The 16,464-nt window shown below is 47.1% G+C and overlaps 1 protein-coding gene across 3 annotated transcripts in view; it reads right to left on the bottom strand.

Moving 5' to 3' along the window:
- The window catches only part of LOC144144298 (pleckstrin homology domain-containing family M member 2-like), a 66,920-nt gene that overhangs the window by 33,382 nt on the left and 17,074 nt on the right, over positions 1-16,464 (bottom strand). For all 3 annotated transcript variants that reach the window (XM_077675674.1, XM_077675675.1, XM_077675673.1), the window contains 2 exons: positions 10,232-10,317; positions 7,187-7,316 (listed from right to left, as the gene is read on the bottom strand). In XM_077675674.1, coding sequence (XP_077531800.1) covers positions 7,187-7,316; positions 10,232-10,317 — 216 coding nt within the window. The remainder of the gene's footprint in view (positions 1-7,186; positions 7,317-10,231; positions 10,318-16,464) is intronic.

The following is a 16,464-nucleotide window of genomic DNA, read 5'->3' as shown; positions in this document are numbered from 1 at the left end:
AGACTGCTCACGCATTAGTATAAAATGTGTGCGGCCCGGCTTCAACGCTACACGGCACTGAAGTGAATACAGAAGTATGAAATACATGAAAAGGCGCTTAAAAGAACCGACGGTGGGGCAGATTAGCAGCATGAACATGGCCCGCATTCCTCGGACTCGCGCAACGCCCCGCAGCACGTCGTCTGCTTCACTCCGACCAGGCGCCATTGCGTTCAGCGCACTTTGGGGACCGGTTTTTGTGGCCGCTTTTCACACCTCCCCTTCTGGCCACCCTATCTTTGTTTTGTTGCTTCTTCCCATTTTCTCCCCCCATGCTTCTCTCAATGTCAGTGAATGTGTGCATGCTACTTTCTTCTTGCTCACAATGAGTTTAGGCGCTTGGTGCCAGTTCACAGTAGCACTGAAAAGAAAAGTCGGGGGTTTTCCAAAGCCAACGACGTGTCCGCCTCGCGCCAGTTCGGTGTCACCAGAAGAAGTGCACGCTGCTGGCATTAGCTGAAGGAGCAGCTCTCAGCATGCAACGCTCCGAAGATCTCGTTCCACGGGCACTGCTCTGTGCACCTGTGCTGCTGTACAAAGCGGTGACTTTTGTCCGCGAGTGCCATGCGACGTCTCTACGAATAGATACCCCAAGATGCTAGCTGGCCGCCTGCACAGACTGGCTCTCGCTACGGTCTACACATACGGTCTACACATGCCCCACGCGTTGCGCTCCCTTCACGATGACACGGTCTTGTGAGTTTTTATGAAGTGCTGCATAAGCAATTCCCTGGACTGCACCGAGGACGACTTGCTGTGTGGGCGACAGCCAGCGAGAAGCAGTCGTCCGACAACATTAATCGACTGGTGAGGTCATAAAAAAGGGTTATCGCGCCTTTTCCTCTTGATGGATCCTCTAAGAAGGTGGGAGAGGGTGGTGGGAAAGCACACGGCGGCGCTTTCTTGCTGGTTGTTCGCCTTCTTCTGTTAACAGTTTGATTTGCTAGGGCAAAAAAGGTGAGCATCAGGCCAAAGGGGCGGCGGCTGTCCCCTCCGCTGTTTCAAATGGGTTGTCAAATGAACTGACTGGGCGACGCCCGTTTAAATAGAATAACGAACACATTATGAGATAGATTGCGTAAAAATTCAAACAGGTGTCGCTAAGCCGTGTAAGGTATTAAGTTAAAGGTGCCGATTAACGGAATCACGCGAGGTAAATTTGAAAAAATGCTTCCTGTGTATAGTCATCGGACAGTCATAATAAGTCATAGATTGGGTTAAAATTCAAAATGATTCCGCGAGGGCATGTGGGGAATCATACTCAAGGTCTAGATGAGGGGAATCACGTGGGACAAAAATGTGTTATGGTTATATTATGACCTAGTCATGGCTGGTCATAGATTGGGTTAACATTCAAATTGATGCCACTAGGATGTGTTGGGTATCTAATAGTCTCGATGAGGGGAATCACGTGGGACAAATACAAAAATGCTTCCTGGTTATGGTCATGAGATGGTCATGGCGAGACTCATATTGGGTTACAATTCGAAGTGACCCTGCTCGGGCGTGTAGGGTATCAAATTTGCGATCTTAATGAGAGGAATCATGTGGGACAAATAAAAAAAGGCTCCATGGTTCTAATCATGAGATAGTCATGGTGAGTCATAGATTGGGTTAAAATTCAAGGCGAGGCCGCTACAGCATGTGCAGTATCAAATTGAATTCAATTAGGGGAATCACGTGGGCATATAAATAATGAATCCTGCTTAGTCTTGATAGTCATGGTTAGTCAGATTTGATTAAAGTTCCAAATGATCCTGCTAGTGTGTGGGGGTTATCAAATTAAACATCTCATTGAGGGGAATCACGTGGGCGCAAATATAAAAATGCTATGTTCTTACAGTCATGAAATAGTTGTGGCGAGTCATAGATTGAGTGAAAATTCAATGTCACGCCATTACATCTTGTGGGGCATCAAGTTAAAGGTCTCGATGAGGGAAATCGCGTGGCATAAATAAAGAAATGCGTCCTCCTTATCATCATGATATAGTCATGGCTAGACACAGATTTCGTAAAAATTCGAAGTGACGCCGATAGAGCGTGGACGGTATCAAAATATTTGTCTAGTTTAAAGAAGGTGGATCGGATGCAACTATCGGAAATTATGGTACTGAATAATCACTGGTTAAATAAAAATGTCTTATTCAGTGCCCCATAGATATAATTGTGCTCGTGAATTGTTGGCACGCCATCTTGAAAGCATGATTGGTCGACACATTGAAACACTCAACACCCGTGAACAAGCCTGCGTTCCCATGAAAAAGCTTAGGAACTATTGAGCTGATATGCCTCCTATGTATACGCTAAGAAGTAAGAGGGCTGGCGCAGTGAGCGAATGCCTTTGGTCGGCGCGCGATAGCGCAAGTTTCTAAGCATGGATTGCTGCTGTCAGTGCGCGAACGTGTTGCCATTTAATACGCTCTCCTTTACATTATATTGAGTTGGTTCGTAGAACTGTGCAGTTCGTAGACGTACATGCTCATAAAAGTAAAATATTTGCCGCCTCATAACACTTTTTCTTGCTGCCAAACAGGGGCAACCTATTTGATACACGAAGATTTCACGGCCGTTTGCTTGCTTAGAAGAACTTTACCGTTTGAGCGGTGGGTGGGAACCACGAACAGCTATTTCCTGACACGACCGGGCATTCTCCACCACCGCGACGCTTTTATTTCGCTTTCGGCGCAGCTTTTTTGCATACCCAAGTTGCAGCGTAGGTGCCCGGATGATTTTTGTCGGCTTCCCGTCGATGAGATGAACAGAACATACCTCCAGAGAACAAAAACGTGCGATAGGGATTGAACATGTGGGGGAATAAACAGTGCCTCCAGAAGCAGCGTCGTACGACCAAACGTATTTTGTCAAATTTGCTTGGTTCGAAGTCTTTTCGATTCAGCACGGCGACCAATTTGCAACGGCGCTCAAGGGGCGCAGGAAATTTGTGCAGCAAATAGATTTTGCAAAGGTAGAGACTTCTTTTGTCATGGTGCACTTCACACGTTTGTTGTACAAGCCCTTTGCCCTAACGCTGATTGTTGGTGCAGCCAACAATGGCATAATCACGCCTGGACGAGTAGCTCCCGCACATTGCGAAGTAAAGGCAATGATGGCAACCTGCCCCCAATTAAGAAAATAAACATTAATTGGGGATGAAAAGTCGGGCTTGGGCAGTTAAAAGTAGCCTCACCGGCAACTCCCGTCAGGACAAAGCGCTTGTGGGGTGGTCCGCCGCTTTAGCGAGTTGGTGACATAATTTATGGGCAAATCTCACAGCTCTCAGACGCTTTGAACGTTCTCTTTAAAGCCCTGTTGAACTTGGCGCTGCTGACGCACCGAATAAATGGCACTTACCGATTTTCGATAACACCTGGACGTGTGATATCCACGCGCAGCCTGGAGCAACAGCGTGGGACTTCGACGTCGTCTGCTCGCCCCGCAGTCCCCAAGAAATGCCCGCCAGGTGGTGCCTCGATCGTTAGAAAATGGCCTACCTGGCAAAATTCTAGTCTATACAAGTTATAGAAGCGGGAAACAGTGAGCAGTGGTTGGCTGCGGATGTTGACCTATCCCGATATTAATAAAAGTTTTCCTGATTTCCATTTCCATCTTGCCCCTGCAGCTGTTCACCAGTGTTGTTTTGGTGGCTACGCGAGCTTTTTTCCAGACATTGAGAGCCGCAGGGTGTTGACCAAGCCACGTTTTAAAGATAGCCTGGTCAAACGCCACAAGCACGATTGATCCCTCTGCAGCACCAGATGAGGGTTTTTGAATTGTAAGGGCCTTGGGTACTTGGGGAAGTAGGTCGTTTATTCTACGACACAGCCGTCTCCGAACACCAGTCCAGGAACCAACGATGATGATGGTCAGTCCAGAAGAAGACGAAGTGTTCCTCGAAATGTTTGATGATGGGAATAATGTGGAAGTGAAATAAATGAATTTTTACGCTTCGGAGCTTCGCACTTACAATACTGCCGTCCTTCACAACTGAACTTGCCATTACTAAGTAGCATGTGTTCGCTTTAGCTACACGCGAATCCCGACACGGAAACCAATAACTGTACAGCCCCGATGAGCTTGCGAAACAACTCCGAATTTTTACTCATGAAGTGAACGCACGTAATGATCTTACAATGCGGTCATTGCCTGGTTTGAATTTCCTCCCTCAAACTGTTCCCTTTGACACCGCAATTCCTTTTGTGCTACCGTTCTAGCATCTGCGATGAATTTGTGCAGTTTACTCCTAACTAATACTGGTCAGCGGGATGCCCTTTTTATCTGCCCCACATGATGTCACTCATCCGAACCTTTAATTTGATACACACTCTGCCGGAATTTCTTTGAATTTTAACCTAATTTATGACTTCCCACGACTATCGCATGAGGATAACGAGGAAGCACCTCTCACTTGTCCCCTCAAGTTATTCCCCTCATCAAGACTTTCAATTTGGTACCCCACACCTCCCGGCGGCATCACTTTGACTCACCATGACTACGTCATGATTGTGACCAGGAGGAATTTTTATTTGTCTCACATGATTTCCCTCCTCGAGACCTTCAATTTGACACCCCACACGCCCTAGCGCACATCACTTTGAATGTTAACCATATCTATGACTCACCATGACTGTGTCACCATTATAACCAGGAAGCAATTTTTTTTGTCCCACGTGAATCCCCTCAGGGATATCTTCAATTCGGTGCTGGACACACTAGCGACATCCCAATGAATTTTAAATCATTGTATGATTCACCGTGACTATGTCATTATTACTACCAAGATGTATTTCTTATTTGTCCAATGTTATTTCCCTAATCGTAACATTATTTTGAGACCACATCACGCTACGGGTCGCTATTATGAAGTCAAACCTTTATTACAGTCTACACTCATTACAGCGGATCCGGCAACAACAGACTTCCGGTTAGAACAGACCATTTCTGTTGGTTTGTCTGGTCCCCGTGCATTTTAATAGAGTTCACTCTGCTCATAACAGACCTGGCTAGAGCGGACTATCGGCCACAACAGACTAAATTTTAGGTGGAAATTGTTTTGACTGAATGCTTATAGCAGACTTCTGCAATGCCGGCACCCGATATGCTTTTTCTTAATTTATTTTGACAAGGAAACTTATGTCTCACAACTTTGTCGGCAGCCAGGTCACTGCATAGCCAAGCCAGTGCCACTGGCCTTTTTTATTTTTTTGTGCGACCAGCGGCACGAGCGGCAAAGTAGTTGATTTCACTGTCGGATAAACAAGCATGGTTAGCGCTGTCGAACTTGACGAAAAACAGGCCGTCATCGAAAAAGTACAGGCCTATCTAAGCAGATGGTCCGCTCAACCGTCAAGAACAAGGCTGCTGCAGATAAACGCGACTCTGGTGAGATAGAACACACTCGGAGTCGAGTCTCCACTCTTGACAGTTTTTTCATGTATAAAGAACTCAGGTTCAATGAAGTTCAGCATTTATTATTCTAGGTTATTCTTTCCCCCGCGTGAACGCTGTGCAGAGGTGCTGCAGGCGCGTAGAAAGAACAACAAAGTGTCTGTAGCATGTATATGCAGTATTGGTGAAAGTTCGAACTTTTGCACTCATAACACCCCCCCCCCCCCTCCCCATTCGTTCAGATACTGCATACTTTGGATACAGCGGACGTTCTTTTCCAGATTAGGACTGTCCATTGTACTACGTGCAGACTGTATGACTCACGATAACTAAGTCATGATTATGACCACGAAGCAATTTTTGTTTGTCCCACGTGATTTCCCTCCTCGAGACCTTCAATTTGATACCCCACATGCCCTAGGGGCACATCACTTTGGATTTTAACCCAATCTGTGGCTATCCATGACTCCCGTGTTACACGGTTCGCCATTTTTGATATTTTTTCTTATTATTTCGTTTTTTTTTTAGTTTTTTTTTTATTTCGGTTGATGAATTATCCACATTTACGCTTTTATAATGATTACAGGTTGAACTTCCGTGATATGTGCATTTTTGTGGAAATGCAGGGCGTTAAACGATCCTGGCAGGGTGAGAGGGGGGGGAGTGAGGTACTCGGCAAAGAATGCTACGCATTAAAAAACAATGAACACCTCGCACTTCAGAGATCCACGGGGACAGCTCACTTTGACTCAAGGCGTTTTTTTCAGGATGCAGAGCAAGAATGCACGGAACCGTAACCCTAAACAGCTTCGACGTAATTGAACTGAGCAGTGAGCGCACGTCCCGTCGCCCAATCTTGTCTGTTTCGCCCCAGGGCCCCAGCACACCATCAAGTCCGGACCACCTCAGTCATGAACATGAACACGGTGCCTACATCAAGAGTTTGGTATCCAATATACGTGTACAATTGCTCGCAACCAGCGCCAATCATCATGGCCAGCAGGTGTAGGTGTACTAAATCTGCAACGAAAATTGTTTCCTACCTCACAGAAGTTACGGTGTCATGTCGTACCGAATGCAAGAGTTCGAGCTCACGAAATTGCACCCGTAATATTTTTACGTGTGAATTTTAAAATTCTGAATTTTACTGAAATCAGAGTCCACCTGAGCCCAAGTAAATTCCTAGCACGAGAGAGTTGTGAGTCCATTTGAGTTCTGAATTCAGCTTGAGTTTTCAGTCCATTTAGAGTTCTGAGTTCATTTTGAGTTTTAAGTACATTTTGAGTTTTGAGTCAATTTGAGTTCTGAATTCATCGTGAGTTTAAAGTCCATTTTGAGTTTTGAGTACATTTTGAGTTTGAGCACATTTTGTGTTTGAGTACATTTCGAGTACTGAGTACATTTTGTGTTTGAGTACATTTTGAGTACTGAGTACATTTTGAGTTTGAGTAAATTTGAGTTTTGAGTCCGAGTGAGTTCTGAGTTTTGCGCTCACTGTGAGTTTGAGTTTGAGTGAGTGCAGATGTGCTGCTCAGCATTGAGTCTGAGTTTGAGTGAGTGGTGATTCGGAAAAAAAATTTGTGCGCGAGTTTGAGTGAGCCGCGCCAACTTTGCCGAGGTATACCCGTGGGACTATACTGCTGTTGCTTTCCTACCCGCAACTGTTGCTGCCACATTTTTTCCCTCCTCACTTTATTGCCTGTAACTAGGCCAGGTCTAAGGTCCAAGACCTTGGAAGATCATTTCCCATGGCCTCACTCACCCCTTGGAGCTTGAGCTCGGAGGCCAGGAGTCTCTGCAGGGCATCCAGCTGCTCGGAACAGTGGCCCACAACGGACGGCAGAGCCTGGCGGTTCCTCCGCATGGCCACGTCCAAGCTGGACAGGATGTTCCTGCAAGGGCCACCCAGAGTGCCGCCCCGAGGCTGTGCTCCTAAGCTCGCCCAGGAATGCAGCAAAGATCCCCCCCGCCCGTCAGGGCCGCAGCCACGCTCCTCGTCGCAATTCGGACACAGCACCCCCTTTTGCGAGGTTGGGTCCCCGTTCCCATTGGTGACATTGACGGAGGTTTATTTACTCTGCGTCCTGGCACTACATTTGCATAAACAGGTAAACGTCATTAGTATGACGAAACTAAACGGGTGCCGCGATTTCATTAAAGCCGTAGTGGGCATTTACTGCAAATGCTGTTAGCTGTACTTAGCCCAAACAAATAGTGGGCAAAATCTGATCTCACCGCATGGCAGTACACAACAAAATAACCGCATTCCAAAGTTGAAAAGGAAATTAGTGCAGTTCAAAATAAGTAACTCATATTTCAGACAGACTTTGCTGCAAAGAAGTCTCTCGGACAGCATCGTGCAGGATGCGACGGCTCTGGTCCCGCACTCTTTCCCTTCCACTTCCCACCGGATGCATTCATGCAGCCTGAATCGCGTGCTTATCACGATGAAAGATGAGGCCCAAGCAGTGGGGAAAAAGAAAGCACGCAGCTTGCACAACAACACGGCTCCCGAGGTGCACGGCGGCGAACGACCACAGCTGCAGGCGAGCACGCCACGGGCGTGCTGTGGCTGCGTGCGGTGTGCAGCGAGAGAAAGGCAGGAGTGGCTTCACGGGCGCAAGGCACGCCATCCTGCTTTGTGCGCACAACTGGAGGATTCATGGCGGGAGTTTTGAACTGCTAAACACAGTGGTCGCCTTGTGCACCGTCTCAAATCTGCGTAGTGCACTTTCGCAAAATTGGTTCAGAATTTTATTTCCTAACGAAATTTATTCGCTATACCCTGTAATGGGAAAATCCTACCTTGTTAAAATGGAGGCTTTCAATACACTGGTTTCTTTTAGGGACTTTGAAGGGGAATTACGATTTGCTTATTATATCCATTATTTCGTAATAGCCCACCTCATTATAACGAGGAGAGACTAGTTTAACTCTTTTGGGACCGCTCCATAGGCCATCGATCACATATGATCGATGGTTTCGCGAGCCTGCAGAATACAAATTTTCGCTCGATGGAACACCTAGCGACATCTAGGAGATAGTTTGAAAACTGGAGTTTTCTGTTCTGTGAAGTTTCTTTTTTTATCGCCAGGCGGCAACGCATCAGATATTTTATTCTGACGGGCAGTGGTTTCGAATGTAAACAAACATGGCGTCATACTCGCGCGAGCGCAATAAGAAATCCGCCTCGTCTCGTCTCACATATCTTCGCCTTCTACTGTTGATTTTAACAATGAGAGTGGCAGTGAAGAGTCGGAATGCGGCTTTAGAGATCGGATTTCAGCTCGAGTGAGGATTCGGGTGTCGATCAGCCTGGAACATCAAATCGCCCTGAAAGGCGGGTGTTGGTTTCAGTTTCAATTGGCTCTGGAGTAGGTTTGTGTGCTCGAAATATGTTCTGGCTGGTTTATATTTGTTCGCTAGGGTGTTAACTACCTATGGTGGTGATCTCCTGCCACCAGCGCAGAAACAGATCAAGTTTTTGCCAAGACGAGAGCCAGGCGTGTACCTGGGCGACGACGTAGCCAAGGCCTTAGTGCCAAAGAGATCACACACAAAACAAAAAACCAGTTACACCTAGCTGCATCAAACTTTCGCGATAAAGAAACAAAGCATTGTGTTGGATTTTGTATATCCTGAAATAATTTTATTCTTTTTTAATGTTTTTATATTTGCGCTTTTTTCTATCTTTTTCTTTAGTTTTTTTACGAAGTTCTTACTTTCAGATTTTTTCATGGTTCTGTTGTCAGTGTTGATGTAAAACTTGGTATTCTATGTCAAAGAACATATAATTAGCTGCATTTTGGTATATGCTAAGGCAGGATGGTGCCTTTGCTTTATGTAATAAAAAATTTGTACCGAGACCTCCCTTTTTCATCACTTTTTCCGGCGGTCCCGAAAGAGTTAACAGGTTAGCAAGTCCATTTTTGCACCTCTGCAGTGGACTTTTCAAGTGCAGACAACCTTTCATTTCATACCTTCGCAGCATTTGTTTTGCAGTCTTTGTGTTAATAACTTACAATGGTGATCAAGCAAAAACAATTTGAAACAACAAAAAATAATTGTGAGTTAGTAGATGTGGAACTTTTTACTTGCCAAATACCGTCAATGTTAAGCGCATACAGTCATGCACTTGCAGTACCCGTAAGTGTGATGTGCTGGCCAAGTCAAATGATAGAATTTAAAATTTAACCATGTTAGTGCAACAGATCAGATGTTTATACTACATATGAAGTTGAAACAAAAAAATGTAGGCCCCCTGTACAATGTAGACAGCCGAATGTCCAAGCTTAGCAGCGAGACCTTCACTTGCGCTTTGCTTATATATATTTAGCTTATATATATTTATGTGGAGACAATGAAAACGCAAGTGCAACTTGAATGAGAGAAATAGCAGTGATAGTATGAGTGACTGAAAAGATAGGACACAGCAAATGCAAGAACTTGCGAGTGTGATTTTGTGAGGTGTATCATAGCACCGCAGGAGGCAAAGCTGCGGAAAACCAGCGTCATCCTAGAGGTTTGTTGGCTTAAATACCTGTTTCAGCTGTAACCGAATCTTGAAAAATGACTGGCATACTTCCATTGCTTGCTTTGTTTCTAGTAACTTGAAAAGTCCAAACTCTTCTTATAGCAGACCTCACCCATGCCTGCAAGGAGTTCTGTAGTAGTGGTACTTGGATTGTCCACACACAGCAGCGTGCACGGCCCCGACTGAGCTGACCAGGAGGCTGGCGGAAAGGCCCCACCTGCGGCCACTCGGTGGGCCCACCCTGTGGCCCCCCACGGAAGGGAGCCCGCTCACCTGGTCAGCTCCGCATGGGCCGTGGCCAGCTCCAGCCTGTCCCCCGAGGCACAGGTCAGCGAGAAGCCCTGGTAGTTCAGCCACACCTGGCAGGGGCACGCAAACAGCAGGCTGAGGAGGAGACCACCACGCCCACCACAACTGCCCACTCGCAAGCCCACACTCCCGCCCACCGTTTGACACAAGCATGCGTGGATGTTTTCCTGAAAGGAACACTTCCCGAGTGGTTGAGCACATGAAATAAACATGTAAATAAAAGCTTTCCATGAGGTCATCGTACCTAAAAAACACACACTCCCACTTTTACACTGCGAGGCAGGCTGCTTCCCTCACTATTCCATCAGCTATCATACTTCCAGTTTCGTTTTCGAAAGGCATTGGTGCACAACTAGGCACAACTAGCGAAGTCAGTAACCTGCAACGGTGAGCATCCGAGCTCCTGCAAGCGACATACCTGGCAGGAAGCAGCTAAAGCCCCTGAACGACAAAAGGAACGAGACGCACTGCAGGTGGTTAAGCAAGCCGCCCGGGCTGCCAATCTCCCTTTCTCCGTGCGCATTGGAAGAGGAGTAGGAGGAGAAGGAAAATGCTATTTAAAATGTTGCTATCAGTTAAGTGCACCCAGTCAGAACATAATCGCCCGGGAAATGAACTTACCGCAGGGTTCGTACAGGCTTCAGAAGCAAAAATTCAAGGGTTTTCAAGGACCCGAAAACACATTTTCAAGGTCCCCATCTAATGTTTCATCTGGGATTATAACTTTTTCAACACAATGCAAAAGTTTTCTATTGCACAATACCTAAGCACATTAGTGCACATTTAGGTAGATAGGCGCCAACAGGTTCGTGAATGCTCCCTCAGCTTTATCTTTTATTTCATGGTTGGTATTTACAAGTTTTTATTTTTCCTTGGTGTTTTGCTCGGGCTGTTTGATTTCATAACTTAGTTAATGTTGCCTGCAGTATCAGCAAGAGTATCAGCTGAAATTACATCAGCAAGTGTTGCTGCCAGGCAGGACGGGCTATGTACACGTCCACCATTTGCACGTAAAATCAAACGCAGTAGGAGCGTATGAGGCATTGCAAACATGCAATGAGCGAGCGTCCATAGACTAGATGGAAGATGCAAGATAGGGAACAGAAGCCGGCTTTCACTGGTTTGTATCGTGGCATGGATTGGATTGAGAAGTGCCTGCTCCCAATGTCTCGCAATGATTAAAATTCACCAAACATGTAATTCCCGCCATAAACTGAAACTTGGCTGTTAAAATGTTTCCTTACATTTGTTAAGACCTAAAATCTATGCCAAAGACTTCAATTCTTGTGAAAAGACAGGGCCATTGATTCTGTCCAGAAAAATCAAGGGTTTTCAAGGACGATTAAAAAATTCCAGGACTTTCCAGGCCTTTAAAGTGACACTTCTAAATTCAAGGGTTTTCAAGGACCTGTGCAAACCCTGAAATTTACCATACTTACCCGATTCTAACGCGCACTTTTTTCCGGAAAAATAGACCGAAAAAATGCATGCGCGTTAAAATCCCTTTTTTTCCGGAAAAATAGACCGAAAAAACCCATGCGCGTTAGAATCGGCTACGAAACCGAAACTGCCGAAACAGCGGAAATTTCATCCCACCCACCGCCATTGCCATCTCAAGATTGCGCCAAAGCATTTAGCAACGATTTTTCGGACGCAAGAAGCCTAGGCGCCTAGGTGCTGAGGCTTTTCTAACGGCGTTCACACAAATCGTCAAATCGTTCCACTTACGTGCTTGATAACAGCAATGGCAGCAGCGGCAACGAAGGTGCGCCACTTCCACGAGTGGCTTACGAGCGGCTCCCACACATTCAAAACGAGCGGTCGGCTGAAGCGTGCGCCTCTAAAGAATCTCGCGGGATGGGCATGCGAGGCGCGGGCCACGATCCGATCGACCATGGTTGAACGTTCGTTCAGAAGTGTGGTGTCGCGAACGTGCTTGACGGCACCGAGGACGAGATGTTGTGGTCAGCGGAAAGCGACAAGGAGCTCTCAGAGAGCGACGAGGAGTGAGATTACTTTGTGAAATAAATCGCCCGTTTCTCTAACCACGGCCTCCGCGATCGGCGTCCGGCGGTGCGCCGTTGCTCCGGCCGTCCCATTCGGCGCGTCCCCCAGCAAAAACATGTAATGCGGCTAACGCCGGAACGCGCCGCGAGATGGCGGTGTTAGCCGATGGTTGGGAAGCTTGCAGCGGCTCCCCTGGACGGTTTTGCGGAGCCTTTGTTGCTGCGTTTCTTCGCTGCCGGGATCACGCAGAACTGTGTTGCAGCTTTATTTTTGTTAAGCTGACCAACCGAATGACCAGGTCATGAAGTCCGCTTGTCTAGGAGCTTCGAGGAACAGCACTGAAACCCAGGCATGTCACTGTGCCGTGAAAAGTTAATCGCGCTGTGATTGTTGCGCTGTGATCAGTGCACGACATTTCGGTGCGGGGACATTTGGGGACGAGATCTTTTCGGCTACCGAATTATCGGGTGCCTGCCTGCTGGAACAGCCGTGATATTTTTATTTCCGCGTAGGGTGGGTTATGGGCAACAATCAAGCGCAGTGATTGCATTTTTATACAGGTGCCGTGTTTGATTTTCGGCAGTTATTTTTAGAAATTTAATTTTTGTATATTTCGTGTTTGAAGCCTCGTTCATGGAAGACGTGTTATGCAGCCTATTGATTATATGATTTTGCCCATGCTTTTTTTTTATTTTACGACAAGATATTTTATATTCGTTGTTTGCGGCATTCAGCTATTTGCGGCGCGTTGTAATTCATTTAAAGAGCCCGCTCATGTAACCAGCTCTAAAGGCTGGCCTGAATGTTACACTGCTGAAATGGCGTGCAAAATATTGTCAAGCTTTCAGCGCTCCAGCCTGCGAGCACTCGTTGCTCGCAGGCTGGAGTGTGATCTAGATATATGTGATCTAGGAAAACGACAGTGATGGGCTGAGAAAAAGCTTCGAATAGCTTTCGAATATCCCAAATAGTATTCATTGAAGCGCCGCACCCGACTTTAATTAAAGGCTTCAATGCAACTGACGTTGGTGCAAAATATGAATTTTTTTTTTTGCCGAAATCTCGGCATAAACCATCGTTTGACTTTTACACTTTTTTTTCAGCCACTGCTTGCCAATGTTGGTGCAACTGTCACGTACAAAGCCGCGTACCGCAAAAACTGGTGCCCAAGCCCCTGCATCGCAGAGTGGTTCGTGTGTGAACTGTTTCGTTTTTGAAGACATGCAGATGCCTTGAAAGTGTAGATTTGTGAATGTAAGTGCAATATAGTTTGTAAATAAATGTTTAATAAACTATGCAGCTCTTGGACGAGTGTGCAGTACACATTTGGTTTCCAGCTTTTAGTGTGTACATAAGTGGCTAATGTTCAAAACAAACATGAAAGCTGTCATCATTGCTTAGCACATAGACGTGCTTTGAAATCAGTAATTTAAATGTGCCGCGTATTCATTCCAAAATAGGAAAAATGGGCTTGCCTGTGGCCACCGAAATACGTTTCAGAATACAATGAAATCAGAGTGCACCTGACTAAGATTTTTAAATTTGTTGCGACTGAAATTGAAACCATACCTTGCTTAACGCGCATGTGTAGAGCAGATTGCCGCATCCTTGAGGCTATTGCACAACGTAATCCTCCTTAAACGCGTTAATTCTAAAAATAATACGGGTGCTTTTCCGCCCAACAGGCATTAATTCGAAGGCTAGATAAGAGCACAGCCATCTGTCGTGGGTACGACGCGATCGCGCCCCACACCCAACTGTACTGCATTGTCCATGCGGACTATATAAAACACGTAAGCCGGGATAAGAAATACCTGAAACATAATGACATTTTAGCGAACCGAATGTTATTTCGGCGCCAGAAATTTCCCATCGGTGGTAGCAAATATTCTCCGTGCGTCAAGGGCATAAAGCGGCACAGCCCATGTTAAATAAGTCGCATTGCTGCAATCGCAGCTAAAATAAATGCATTATCAGGTTCTATGAGTCGCTTTGCTCCCATAAAATCAGCTATGCTTTCTTTTAATTGCGATAGGAAGCGCAAAAGTTGACGAAAAGCCATTTCGAGGAGCGTTCCAGCATACACGGCTTTCGTTCCAAACATCGGCTGCGCGCGCCGCGGTGCGGCCACAGACGCGGCCACGCCCCCTTTTCAACTTACGCTCTCTCCGGGCGATTGGGACGGCCGGAGCAACGGCGCGCCGCCGGCAGCCGATCGCGGAGGCCGTGCTCTAACATTCGTTTTTCTTTGTCACAAAGTTTCGTGCGCGTTACAATTGGAGGTGCAAGTTTTTGTTTTTTTGCCTGGAAAATCGGGGGCGCGTTAGAATCGGGTAAGTACGGTACTGTGAGCGGACAGCTGACCGATCCGCCCGTCTGCCTTGAGCCACCGTTGATAATTCGTACAGCAGGCGTTGCCCTGTGTGGGCGACAACGGCTACTGGACACAGCTGCCGCGAAGCGGGTTTATTTTAAGCTAGGTTTGCACTGTGCAAGAGAAAATCATCTGAGATGGCTGTGATCACCAGAAGAGGTGGTGTAAAGGCGCCAGCCGGGAGCCCAAGACGGCACGCTTGCTGCTTCAGAAGTGGCTTTGCCGCAGCCTTCCGTGCTCGCAGCCGGCTCGATGGGGTCTTGGACGCCAGAGTATGCAAGCACACCAGCCACTCAAGCATCTAAGTATGTTTCTCATTCCGTCGAAAAAAATCCCAAGACCAAGCCACCCTCCTTGGCCAGAGAAACATCGCTGTAGGAGACCTGTGTGCTGTCGCAGGAAGCCGTTTTGGTCGTGCCCCAGCGCCCAAGCCCCCAACGGAGCACGCTGCCAGGGCTTCGCTATTTTGTGAAAGGAAAGTGAAAGGAAAGCGGGCAAGAGAAACGCCAGCTTTGTCTACTTATTTCTCAGCGCATAACGCATCGCTGTTTGTCGAACAAAGGCCGAGAACTGCGAAACGTATGACCTTCCAGTTGAAACAAGGCTTCATTCGGCCTTTGGGGCCCCTCTTGCTCGTTCGAACTCGACATCCCCCCCGAGCCAGCAACGCAGAGCAGCTCCTCCTCCTCCTCATGAGGCACGACCATTATTGCAGAGCATGTTTGCAGAGCTGGCACCTTACACAGCGACGCTCTGCCCAGACCATGGGCTACAGATTCATTTCGACCGCCTGGGGTGAATCACCTTTAGCTGGAACCTTGAAGGCACGTGGCCGTTCTTCTTTCCCCTCCGGCACAAACGGCTCAGCCGCCACAGGGGAAAATTTATAAAGTGCACTCATCCCTACGCACAAAAGTGACATGCTGTCTCGCAGCAAACACAGACCAAGTGTTGCTCAAACATGGCTTTCCCCACATAAGCGTGCCTATCAAAGGGGCCTCGAAGACCCCATTCGACTTTGCTTTAATCCCAATGATTTGGTGCTTCATGCTATACCCGCAGCACTTGTCTCACAGCAAGCGATGCTTTAGTCACTGACTGATTCAACCATTGAAGCCAATCTTCAATTCTCCCTGTGCATGACATGTTCTGTGATGTTGGCAATGATGTATTACAGGCAGGCGCACAAAACCAAGCTAGTATGCCAACTCCACGCAGCAGCCTGTAAGCGCTGCAAGCCACAGGGACCGCAATGCTGCCACGAGGCAAGCCAAAACACGGCAGCCGGCCTTCCTAAATGACGCTGCGATACACTTGGCAACTGCGCAGCTTATTTTTGATTGGACCTGTTGTGCAGTGTTTTAATATGGTTCACACTAATCTTAGTGTTTAGAGACAGCACGGAAGATGGGACTAAGGAAAGAACAGACGACACGGATGTTCTTTCCTTAGTCCCGTCTTCCGCTCTGTCTCTAAATGCTAAAATATGTACCAACAAGCCCCTCAGTACACCCTTCCGCACTAATCGTTTCATCAAACAGTGGGTACCACTCAACACACTTGGGTCAATTTAGACCCTCGCGCCAGCTGGCTGCTTTTGAGTCCGAACCATCTGCACAGCAGACGGAGGAGTTTGCAGCACCAGCCTGCCGTAGTTCCACCTGGTGCAACAGCACACTTGTTGCATCATTACCCCACCATCCTTACTGCTACGAGAAGAGTATGCCCTGTACTCAAGCGAAAATGGCCGGTTCCGCAAGCTCACAACCCCTGCTTAATTTGCGTTTGATTCTGTTGGCCTCAGCCAAACGACCCA

This window comes from Haemaphysalis longicornis, unplaced genomic scaffold (genome assembly GCF_048455015.1).
Source record: "Haemaphysalis longicornis isolate Haplotype H1 unplaced genomic scaffold, Haemaphysalis longicornis Haplotype H1 scaffold_7, whole genome shotgun sequence".
Taxonomy (NCBI): domain Eukaryota; kingdom Metazoa; phylum Arthropoda; class Arachnida; order Ixodida; family Ixodidae; genus Haemaphysalis; species Haemaphysalis longicornis.
This window is presented reverse-complemented; position numbering and strand designations above follow the sequence as displayed.